A 13,034-nucleotide genomic window follows, 5' to 3' on the forward strand; every position below is an offset into this window, starting at 1 on the left:
TTTCAAGTCATAAAGTCAAACTGCTGTCTAGTGGTAAATTTCTCTATAAAATACAGCTCTACTGCAGCTTCTCACCTTCTTTTATATCACAACTTGGAAAGAAAAACTCATCCTTAGTAAAGAGACAGAAAATCCCATCTGCTGTATCTGACTCCAAGCCAGACTGTCTCGGATCATATTTTCTAAAAGACAAAATGCTTCGAATGCACTAATATTTTATATTCCATTAAAAGTCTGTCTGCTGAGCTGTCAAAAAAAAAAAAAAATCGGCATAAAAATCATTTGGCTCTGCAAAAGCAATGATGGCTGGTTAGTTAAAATCTCAGGGATCCTGTTCTAGGGAAATCTACACAGCAACTTACCATCAACATGAACAATTCTGAAAGAAAAAAATCAAACCCAGATGCAGATCCTTAAAAGAATCTGAATTTACTACCAATGTTTCTGGTTGCTATGTGACAGAAACCAAAATAAGCATCTTGAACTCCAGGTAAAATAAATGGGTTTAATTGACTTACCTCTCCATAAGCTACCCTCCATTATAAGCCTTTATGATTTCAAATGAGCAATGCAATTAGGAATGAGACTAATAGTTATGGGAAAAAAAATCCCTCTATAATGACTTTGCCCCTCTTTGACTATAAAGTAATTTATACATTAACTTAATACAGAAACCATAGCATTTCTGTATTTACTACAGCAGGCATGAAATGGAAATGTTATTAAAAACACCCCAAATCCTTCAGGTCATTGGAACAATGCTAACAAAAGTATGTTTTAGAGTTTTCAATATTCTGCATTTATAATTCCCATCTACAGATAAAGCTGTTCAGAAACAAAAGTACATTTTGGTGGAAAAATTAATTCAGTAAGCTCCATTACAAAAAACCTGGTAGTAGGATTGTTAGAAATATTATTAACAAAGCCACATGGAGTTTTCAATGTTTTTTTCTCTATACTTCTGCCATTTGTCTTCTTCACACAAACAGTGCTTCTTCATCATTAATTTGCAAAGTAAACACATCTAAAACATTAAGACCTCTATACGTTTGATTTCTGAATGGAAATTATTTCCCTTGATGCTTCTGCAACAGATTTTGAAGACTTCTCCATGTGTAACATCTAGAGGATGACCCATGCATTTACTGCAACTCTTTAAACAATGCACAGGGCATTGCAAAGTCTTGGATTCAGTCTGGACTCTCTTTGGCTTTTTTACCAACATCACATAACTATTCCCTGGGAAATCCTACTTGCTTTTCTTTTTTCTCCCTCTCTCTACATGAATAGAATTTTGTGTAAAAGTTGATGTCAATCACAAGTGACTGTCTCCACTGGCAAGAGAAACTACCTGAAATTATTAGATTGACTTGTCACATTTGTAAAGCAAGGAAAACATAAGATCAAACAATGCTATAGTTTATAATAAGAAATTCCTTTTTCAAACCAACATTTAAACTGCTACATGACTTACTAGCAAATGCTGCTTATGTAGAAATCTTCTGCATACATCTTGGCTTTCTAGAATAAACCCTTGGAAAGGAAAAGGGGAACTGTGTGTGGGACACAAATTCCTTACATGCAGGACTCGGTGGGGTATCATTTCCCTCTATTGTTTCCCTGTTTACCTCCACCCTTTGTGCATTTGCCAGCTTCTGTTTAAGTAAGTGTGGTTGGTTACCTGTAGCCAGAGCCTGCAGTGTAGGCGAGGTGACAGCAATCACTGTGGTTCCCTTACTCCCACACCACTTTGAAACATCAGATGAGAAAAACACATTCCTGACTAGCTTGCTCAGGCAATGCACAAAGAAACACTCTGCTCTGGATTTATACCTGTGTGCACATTTGCTGAAACAAGAGGTGCCCGAGCTTTAGTGATTAGTGATCCCGTTAAGTATTGCTGTAAATCACTGGAGCTGCAAAAGACCTGATGCTGGAGTTTCAAGTGGTGGAAGATCCAGGCAGGTCATGAGGTCTTCTCTATATGAGGCACTGAGCTGAAGCTGGGATCACTCCTTGTGGTGAAAGACTCTTTTCCAAGCACTGTCTTCTTAACCAAGTAGCACTGGCCCCTATCGATTCTGGTAATTGTACACTGCCTGCTAAAGTTCCTTGGCAGTCTTAATTGGGGAAAAATTAATTCTTTGATTCCTATCTTAAAATATGCACAATTATAACCATATGCTTATGCAGCTGATACATATATATAACTAGAACTGACTCAATTTCCAAAGGGAACAAAATTACTTCTGTGTTTAACTTGGTATGAGGTTGTAAAGCAGTGTGGAATATTTTAGAATGAAGGATGTGTTATAAATTTAAAGACCACTAGCATATGGGGAAATTGCTTTTGGCATGAAAGTTCACAGGTTTTTTTTTTCTTAAAAAGAAAACAGGGAAAAAGGTTTCGCACTATTAAGTGAAAGCTTATGAAAGCTACTTCTCTTTCAAATTTGTAACTCTCACCATTTTAACAGAAAGACTGCTCAAGACTGCCTCAATTTTTTATAAAGAGTGTTTTTGGAAGAGTAGGGAATGTCTCTCACTCATCCTCTGTCAACTCCTGCAATTTTTTCTTTCAAACCCTTAGAAAGACTCTTTCTTCTTCGTGGGCTTCCATAGGAGAAAGTGGAACTTTTGGCTACAGAACTGAACTTTGCAAAAATTAGGAACAGCTGGAAATAAAGGTGTAACAGAAACATGGACACAACTTTTGATTGGAGATTTTGCTTGCTTGCCTGATATAATTATATTTAATAAAATAACTGAGGCTTTAATCCAGTATATTGCAGTAAGCGTATACAAATCATAGGCAAAAATCACCTTAGTCCTTTCATTTAGTTGTCAGTCCTCAGTTAATTAATCAGCTCCGCATTGTGGTTGTGGTATTGATAAGCTTGTTGGCTAAGCTCTCGGAGTACTGATATTTTACCCTGAAGTGAGAAAGAAAAAGCTCCAAGTTCCTCAGCACAATAGCGTTAGTTGGATTTATCAGCATCCTAATATGTCCATTAGTGAAACGTGGGGCTGATAAGTCCACCCACTGCTTTTTCCAGTTATGCTGCTATGAATTAGGTAACTAAAATAGGTCTCCCCTTGTACTTTGTTTTAGAAGTTTTTAAAACAAAAAAGTACTTTGTTTTAAAAGTTTTTCCTATTGGAGTCCTTTACTGTACATGGTTTTAACAATGGCCATCTAATTATCACCATACTGCAAAGTACTAAAAGAAAGTTCCATCAGAATCTCAGCTTGCAGCTTGTATTTTTAACTGTGATATTATCACCAATTAGTACTTTGCATGACCTGACTTATCAGGCCCTGCTACAGACTGCAATTTCTGCATCAACTGCAGTGATAAAGTTCAACAGCTTATAACTTAGTCGTGTTTGGTTATATCTTAATCATGGTTAGGTAGACTGTTCGTGCAAAGAGCAAAACGTTTATTTTTGTTCTTTCACTGGCAGGAAGACCTGAAAGACCTGAAAATATTAAGTCCAGACTGCTGAAGTTTTACACATTCCAAAGCAAATGGACAGTCATGTAGATAACTATAGGACTGCTATTAGCTCTGCTGATACAGATAAAGACATAGCTTACTGAGCATCTGTTGGTCTGTTCACTATCTATTCCAGTCTAAATTTAAATTTACTGGCTGTTAGCATCTGAGTAATACAAAGCAGTGTTTATCATCTCAAATTGTAGAAGTATCTTCAACTGTGGATTAATATCTACATAAAAGCATTTTAAAATAAAGCATCTGTTCTATGTTATATATTCTCCATCAAACTCAAGGAAAAATCCCCATACCATGGCAATAAAGGCAGAAATATTTTTTAGTATGTCATTGTATTATCATAAACTGGAAAGTAAGGTCTGTATGCCATCAATGCACACTCTATTTTTCTAAACAATTACAAGCTTAGACTTGCCTTTCTCCCATTGTATTGGTCCTGTAACCATTCAATCAGATTTTAAAAAGGGTAAAACATGTTTTAAGTACTGTGAAACAGCACTAGCATCTATATCCAAACTTGCTGTCTTTCTATGTCTGTTCATAAGCTTTGCTTGACTGATTTCAGTCTTGCTTCAGCTACTGTCCTCTGCTCATCACCATCAAACAGGACTCACAGTGACATCTGCTGGGTTAAATTCAGACTGGTAATAGCCAGTGCTACTCAGAAATCAGAAAAAAAAAACCCCAACCAATCCTGTGGGTTTTTGATTTTCATTCCTAAGAGTATGGAAAGTAACAAAGTAAAACTAACCAAAAAGTAAGAGCAACCCCTGTTTAAAAAGATTACTTACACCTAAGCCTTCCTGAGTAACGTGTATATTGTAAATTAACCTAGCACTAGGTAGTCTATTTCCAGTCTGTGCTGTAGGGCTCCAGCATGCTCTAATGTACATCTCGTTGAAGACTAGACTCTGATAGTAAAAAAAAAAAAAAATTAAAAAAAAAATCAAATTGTTGTAAGCTGTACAGAACCAGCCTTCCATTCTGTCTGCAGAAGGGGGATACTGTTGCAGGGATTTTAATTTCTCTTCACTCCTTAAACATAGCGTCAGTGAAAACACAGCCTGAGTCACGATTAAGCTAATGAAGAGCCATGGAAACTCACTTAAGATCTACTGTAAGTAATATATAGCTAATTAACTTGAAACCACTGTATCTTTAGAAGGATTTAATACTGCAAAAATGATTTTTTTTTCTATATGTATATAAATACGTACCTGAAACTTACAATTAGGTCTTTCCACTGGAATTTGGGATAAAATTCCTCCATAGAGACCCTTTTAAAGATTACAACTGTTTAAATTTTAACACAAATTATTGCTGTTTTTAAGACTGAATAGCAAAATGTTGGGTCAACATGGCCAAAGAGGATATCCCCAGTTGCAGTCTGTCACACTAAACAGTTCACCTCATCTGACAATTTAATTCAGATATTAACATTCCTTACATTGTAACCCTGTATTTTGGTGACAAGAACATTCCACAGAGCCGAAGATGAAAGATAAATGGACTAGGGAATGGTTTTGAATACAAAAAGCCAGGCCAGAAAGTATTTACTAATACCCAAATGATGACAACTACAAAGACTGCTATGTTAAAAGCTCTGATCTCATATAGTCTCAGACAGCTAGAGAGCATCTCTTTCTTTGTTCCCTAGATGCTACAGCACAACAAAATTTCAGCTTCTCAGATTACTGAAAAAATAGACTCTGCATGTGTGTATGTGTATGTGTGTATCCTGCCGCCAGGATACGTACAATTTGTGTACAAAAATTGTGTACAATTTTGCACTCCTTATTCAATCTGCATGCATTATTAATCTATACTGTTATTGGGTCAAAGCTGACTTCTCATATGAATCTAAAAGATCATATATTCAAATAATTGTGATTGCCTGTGCTTTAAAAAACCCCAAGCCCAAACATAAAAATAGAACCAGCAAAGTCTTTAGTAAATAACATGTTGATGGCTTTGTTAAATTTCTGGGTAATTTCTCTAATACAAAGTCTGGTAGAAGACATACAGCTTAGTTATTTTATGCAAGGGTGAAGACATTTTTATTACCATAAGAATAATCAGTATTCCAAGTGTTCAAATAACAGATTAGCTAGAGACAGGCAGACAGACACTCTGTGGGTCAGGAAGCAGGCCAATCTCACACAGCCTACAGGAGGAAGAAATCTATTTCTTTTGAGGTCATAGTTATTTCTTATCAGATATTTTGCACCTTCCTCTCCAGCATCTCCCATTGCCTTCCTCTGAGGAAAGAGATGGGACCAGACAGACCAGTCTCTGAGAGAGAGATCGTTTCTGACAACCACGCAACTCCTGAAGTAAAAAATGTATGCGTTTAAAGACGTCAGTTTTTAAAGCACCACAAAGATTATTTGACACAAACCCGTCAGCAATGCACGTCAGAGGGAGGAGGGGTGAAGGAGCCAAAGACTAACACTATGAGTGAAGCTTGTGGCCCAAGGCCCATCACGTTTTCCTTTGCAAGTAACTGCTGGCAGGACTCTCCCTTGAGCCCAGACCTGGCACGAGGGGTGCTGGCCCCAACATGAGCTCTGCTGCCCTGCCCTAGAGAAAGGGCATCCAAAGAGGTGATTGAAGCTGCTTTGTAAACTGAGACTGATTAGACACCTCAAAAAATAAACATATTCAATCACAGCGAAAAAATTAGCATATACAAGATTTCGGAAAGGGCAACAGTTCCACCTACATTTAAAAAAGCCTGTATGAAAATACATCACACGTTTTTAATCTCCTGACTCTTTGCCTTAGAAATGGGCCAACAAGCAAGCTTCTGAATTATCAGGAGAAATATTTTCATGCGTGAAAGGTGAGATGACAGATGAAGTCACATTTTAAAAGTGTACCGTTACTCACTGAATTTATATGGACAATACTCAATGCCCTTTGCCGGACTTTTTTGGAGGCTAGACTGGTTTGGCTGCAGCAAACGTGTGTTTATCACGGGCTTTATTACTCTCTTTCTTGGATAGTACTTCAGTGCTGAGCTTTGTGCTGCACAGCCGGTTTTACTATGGGTACCTGAGTCAGATCATTCAGATAAGGTAGGGATTCTATCACCAAGTTGGTAGGCTTGGTTTTTTTTAGGGTTCTTAGTTAAAGCAAGAAGTGTTACCTGCTCTATTTGATTTTTTTTTTTGGAGGGTGGTGTGGTGGTGTGTGGAAACATCTTAAACTAAAATTTCTGGCAGAATTTCAAGGATTATGTAGCAAAACCTGCTGAATGTTTGTCTTGCCTTTTTTTTTTTTCCAAAATAGAATATTTAATTTATTAAGTAATTACTGTGCTGAAGCAAAGAACATAGTTCAAGGAATACGTAATATATTTACACTATGGTTATACACACCTATACGTGATATGTAAAAAGATAGTCTCTCCCTCCTTTCAGTAGTCTTAAAGCCAAAAAAAAGCAATCTTTCAACAAATGTTTGAAATGGCTTACTTCTACCAAGTGTTACTGATAATTCTGTTAACATTTGAAACATTTCCCATTACATTATAACCACAAATGCAATTTTTAATGTATGCAATTGGAAATATCAATTTATCAATCAGTAAAATGTTTTCAGTTCCTAGGAAATGGAAAACCCTGCTCAGATGTACTTTATAAAACTAAATAAAATGTCAAAAGCTACAGAATATAATTGCTTTTTTTTTTTTTGTGTCATGGGAAAGTTGAAAATGTTAGTGGAAACTGTTCTTTCCTTTGTGAGAAAAGGACAGCAATTTGTACTGCTGCTCACCTTCTCTGTTACTTATTTGGTACCTCAAATTGCAAAGAGGGGACCATGTTTTTAGCTTATTGAGAAGGACTATATTGAAGAATGCCAAAAAGGGGAAAACGCAGGTTTCTTTGTATCTAGCACACCACTGAATCATACCAGCTGAGTCATATTCCCAGCATTATTTACAATTAGATTCAAGCTGATTCGCTTATTCTGCTGGCTGTTGTCATATGGGACCAAGTGCATTCATCTTTCTTGCCCTTTACTGTTTAAATAAAGACCCCCACTGCTTTCTTTTCTCAAAACCTCATCTGCAATCTAATAAACTATCCCACTGACAGAAGAAAAATACAAGGCAAGGCGACACGACTCATCTCCCTGCTGAGAAACAGGAGGAAGAAGAAAATGCAACCGCCGCACTGACACATGCCGAGATCTAAAACCGTCTTAATGCACAACCTTGTTCTCCACCTCACTGCACCTGGTGCAGTTACATCTTCTTTATTATGGTGAGCAAAACCCACATAAACCTAGTTCGGCCCTCTTTGACTGTCCTTGATCTCATTTCCTCTTCAGCTGAGCCATCTCAAGATGTGGGAAGGGCAAAATCGCAATTATTAGCTAATACATTCATTTTGATAACATTCTCATCACTAACGGAGAAATAGAACAGGTCAAGATGAATAATGTTGGTAATTTTTAAATTATTTCTACCTGTTGATTTATGCCTAATTATTTGTGAAAGGGGACAGAACTCTACACTGGAAGAAGACAGCCTGCCTTGCAGAGCACTCAGCAACATATTTGTGATTCTGGTGGCATGTTAGCGATATAATTTTTATGGAATGTGCATCTCAAAAGTTTGACAATTACATGCACATCTATTTTCAAAGAAACCCTACATTTGGCTACCTTTTTTTTCCAGGCAAACAGCTGTTTTGCTGGTATTTTCAGTCTTGTCATACTTAACTGTGAAACTGTTGAAGTTAAACTGCATAACACTTTGTGAAAAATTCAGCAGCAATTTATCTTTAGCATATGCTTGTCATTTCTTTAGGTGAAAGTTTTTCCAGCATTTCTTATTCCCTTGGACTAGCTTCTAAGTTTTTCATCTCTGTATCTATTCGCTATGAAGAATTTAAAATCTTTGGAAATGAAAGGGTAAGAAACTGGAATGACAAAATAAATACAAAATGCAGTAAAGCAAGATGATTTTAATTTCTTACCGAATTCTTCTTCGCCATCCTGGTCATCTATTAAGGCTACTGAGACTCCCAAATCCATGCATTTCTTGCTATGTGCCTTTGACTTCATATGTTTGGTTAAATTTCCTTAAGAAAAAATGAAAAAAATTATCTGTTCTGTGACTATATGATGGTACACAAACACATACCCAACATGTCTGTATCTTATTCAGCTACATTTGTAACCACCTGTAAAATTTGATTTCACACTTGATAGAACCTTGCCCCTCAGTGCAAGCTGTCAAGGGCTGAAGCTGATTCTCCATCCGGAATGTCTCTGGGTACATCTCATTGAGCTCTTTACTGAGATCACAGAATCACAGAATAAGGTAGGTTGGAAAAAGCCTTAAGATCATCAAGTCCAACCATTACCTTAGGACTGCCAAGTTTACCACTGAACATATCACTGAGGGCCTCATCTACACAGGTTTTTTGAACACTTTCAGGTACAGTGATTCTATCACTTCCCTGGGCAGCCTGTTCCAATGCCTGACCCTCTCAGTGAAGAAGTTCTTCTGAATATCCAATCTAAACCTCCCCATGTGCATGAGGTCGTTACCTCTTGTCCTATCACTTGTTACGTGGAAAAAGAGACCAATTCCCACCTCACTAGAACCTCCTTTCAGGTAGCTGTAGAGAGCAATAAGGTCCTCCCTGAGCCTCCTTTTCTCCAGACTAAACAACCCCAGTTCCCTTAGCCTTTCCCCATGAGACTTGTGCTTCAGGCCCTTCAACAGCTTTGTTGCCCTTTTCTGGACTTGCTCTAGCACCTCAAAGTCTTTCTTGTAGTGACGGGCCCAGAACTGAACACAGTATCCGAGATGTGGCCTCACCAGTGCCCAGTACAGGGGGATGTCGCTGCCCTGGCCCCGCTGGCCACACTATTGCTGCTACACAATTGCTGCCAGGATGCAGTTGGCCTTGGCTGCCTGGGCATGAGCTGCTCATGTTCAGCTCTGTCAGTCAACACCCCCAGGTCCTTTTCTGCCAAGCAGCTTTCCAGACACTCTTCCTCAAGCCTGTAATGTTACATGGTAACATACAAGCGTAGGATCCCTCTGAGCCTTGCTGAACCTCATACAACTGTCCTCAGCCCATCGATCCAGCTTGTCCAGATCTCTCTGCAGAGCCTCTCTACCCTGCAGCAGATCAGCATTCCCAGCCAACTTGGTGTCATCCGCAAATTTACTGAGGGTGCACTCGATCCCCTCATCCAGCTCATCAATGACGATGTTAAACAACACTGGCTCTGACACAGAGTCCTGAGGGACACCACTAGTGATCAGTCACCAACTAGATGTGATGCCATTTACCACCACTCTTTGGGCTCAGCCATCCAGTTTCCAACCCAGCGAAGAATCCACCTATGCAGGCCATGAGCAGCCAATTTCTCCAGGAGAACGCTGTGGGAGACAGTGTCAAATGCTTTACTTAAGTCTAAATAGACAATGTCCACAGCCTCTCCCTCACCAACCAGGCAGGTCACCTTATCGTAGAAGATCAGGTTTCTCAAGCAAGACCTGCCCTTCATGAACACATGCTGACTGGGCCTCATCCCTCTCTCTTCCAGCACGTGCTTTATCATCTCACTTAGGATCATCTGCTCAGTGACCTTCCCTGGCACTGAGGTTAGGCTGACCGGCGTGTAGTTCAGCACTCTGAGTGTAACCCATCTGGCCCCGTAGATTCGTGTATGTCTATGTGGAGCAGGAGGTCACTAACCACTTCTTCCTGAATCATGGGGACTTCAATCAGCTTCCTATTTCTGCAAACCAACTCAGGGAACCGAGTACCCCGAGGATGGCTGCTGTGACTATTAAAGACTGAGGCAAAGGCAGCATTAAGTACCTCAGCCTTTTCCTCATCCTCAGTCAATAGGTTTCTTCATCCTCAGTCACTAGGTTTCCTCTAGCATCCAGTCAAGGATGTAGGTTCTCCTTGGCCCTCCTTTTATTGCTAATATATTTGTAAAAATACTTTTTATTATCTTTTATGGCAGTGGCCAGATTTAGTTCCGTCTGTGTCTTTGCCTTTGCCTTTCTAACTTTCTCTCTACACAACCTAACAACATTCTTGTACTTTTCATGGGGTAACTGTCCCTTCTTTCACAGGTGATAAATCCCCCTTTTGTTTTCCTGAGTCCAAGCAGTATTTCCCTGTTCAGCCAGGCTGGTCTCTTCCCTGCCTGCTCCTGCACCCTGAATTACTTGAAGAGTAATTCTGCCAACAAATGTCCTGAACAGCCCCACGTCAGCCCTCTGGAAGTCTAAGGTGGAGGTATTGCTGACCTCCTTCCTGACTTCTCCAAAGATTGAGAATTCAATCATTTCATGATTGCTTTGCCCAAGACAGCCTCCAACCATCACATCACCCACCAGTCCTTCTCTGCTTGCGAAGAGCAAATCTAGCCAGGCATTTCCCCCAGTTGTCTCACTAACCAGTTGGGTTAGGAAGTTATTTTCCACACCTCCAAGAACCTCCTGGATTGTTTCTTCTCTGCTGTGTTGTACTTCCAGCAGACACGTGGTAGATTTAAGACAGATTTGAAGAATGCTTTATCCATAGCTTCATCCTGCCTGGGTGGTTGATAACAGACTCCTACCAGGATATCTGCTTGGTTGGCCTTCCCTCTGATCATCACCCACAAACATTCACCCTTCTCACTCACAACACTGAGTTCAAGGCAGTCGAGGTACTCCCTCCCATACAATGCAACCCTACCACCTCTGTTTCCTTGTCTATCCCTTCTGAAGAGACTGCAGACATCTATTGCAGCACTCCAATCATGCAAATAATACAGCAGGATGGAAATCCTAGATAATAATGCATTTTGCACCTGTGTAAAGATCCCTCATTTGTTTATGGCAAAGTATAAAAATGGGTGACTAGGTCTTCAAAGTCATGTAGACAGAAAACTATTGCATGAAACTGGAAGTTCATATCTATCTTGAAGCTCTTTTAGTATTTGATGGATTCTATTTTTTATTGTCATCATTTTCATTGCCAAGCTAAACAGATTAATTTTATTCAAAATCAGTTCATGAACATATTCAATCTGAATCTCAGAAGTGAATGTCTAACTGCTAAGGGGCCCTGCAAGCTGCTTTTCCCTTCTTTGAAAAGGCAATACAGCAGCAAATAGAATCAAGAAAAGGTTAAGGGTAGATCAGAAATCTGTAAATTATGATATTTGTGCAATGTATGTTATTACACGTAACTGCTCACTTTAGACTTAAATTTCTTACTGTTCCCCAAAAAACCGCTTGAGATATTTCAATGGGAGAAATACAGCGGTGGAAATGGCAACTCTTCCCTGGTTATGGAGTACTTTATTCCTGCTTTCAAATGAAGGTAGTAATTCACCCCAAATGTCAAAATAATTGTTATGAAGCTATATGAACATATTAAGTCACCAACAGCAAACTTCCTGGCTTTACATACTGCATGAAGTTACTGGCTATACAATCCTGTCATGAACTCTGAGGTTTGCCAAACATCAAGCACTCAACTGTGTGACTGACTCTGCCAGCAGTAATAGCAACAGCCGGGCATAGCAACTGCAGAAGAGGAAGTGAGCACAAGTATATGGTACAACTGAAACCAAGGAGAATTTCAAATGGGCAGAACTTAATTACTCGAACTTGGCCAGCATGCCTACTCTGCAAAAGCCATAATCAGAATTTACTGGATTCACACTCTGGAATTTCATCTTAAAAGGAACATGATGACCCAGTCTGTCAGGATGCAGTGATAGGTTTTGACACATGAAAAGACTATCCATCCCACTTTCTGCAGCACTGGGTTATTTCTTGGAGGTTTTCCACCCAATTGCTGAGCAGTCTCGAACCCACTAAAAATACAAATGTTTCCGAGGTTACAGCTGGGGATTACTGCTAATAGAGCCAAGAAAAAATTTACTGCTTAGAATTTTTTCACTGAAAGTATTTTGGCTGTGAACTTCTCCTGTCTGTTTCACTTCTCTTGAGTCCTAGATCTACCACTCCTTACTATACCACCTGCTTAAACTAGGATGAATTTAAGTATCTGGTGTAAACAGGCTTCAAGAAGTAGGGATCCATCTTTGGGTCTTAGAAGGTCAAGTGGAAAGTGACCCTTGTCCTTCAAAGACATTTTAATAAAGTAATTCAATAAAGGTCAATTTCTTTTCCAGAGCAATAAGACAAGTGCCAACAGCAGTACAATATATGTCAATCTCATACCTCCAAAAGAACACTGCTGGGGACTTAAAATTCTGTGTTCTCATCCTTATTTAGGATGGGCGGCTAACCAGCTCACTTGTGTTCACCTAACTTTCATCATACTCCTATAGGATTTCCCTTTTCAACTCCAATTTCTCACCCACCATGGCATGCCACAGTTCATTCATGTAAAGAAATGAATAAACATACCTGAATAAACATACAGAAGACAAAGGAAAAGAAGGAAATCAGAAACTACAAATATCTGAAGTATTACACAAAAAACAGCCACAGAAAGCCAACTTCTTTAGCTCATG

At 39.1% G+C, this 13,034-nt stretch overlaps 1 protein-coding gene across 11 annotated transcripts in view; it reads right to left on the minus strand.

Moving 5' to 3' along the window:
• The window catches only part of HIVEP1 (HIVEP zinc finger 1), a 131,760-nt gene that overhangs the window by 12,838 nt on the left and 105,888 nt on the right, over positions 1-13,034 (minus strand). For all 11 annotated transcript variants that reach the window (XR_013956254.1, XR_013956255.1, XM_080610579.1 and 8 more), the window contains one exon: positions 8,501-8,605. Coding sequence is in view for 9 of the 11 variants with exons in the window: in XM_080610579.1 (XP_080466705.1) it covers positions 8,501-8,605 (105 nt within the window). In the remaining 2 variants the exon portion in view is untranslated. The remainder of the gene's footprint in view (positions 1-8,500; positions 8,606-13,034) is intronic.

Source organism: Psittacula echo (assembly GCF_963264785.1).
Source record: "Psittacula echo genome assembly, chromosome: 2".
NCBI lineage: Eukaryota > Metazoa > Chordata > Aves > Psittaciformes > Psittacidae > Psittacula > Psittacula echo.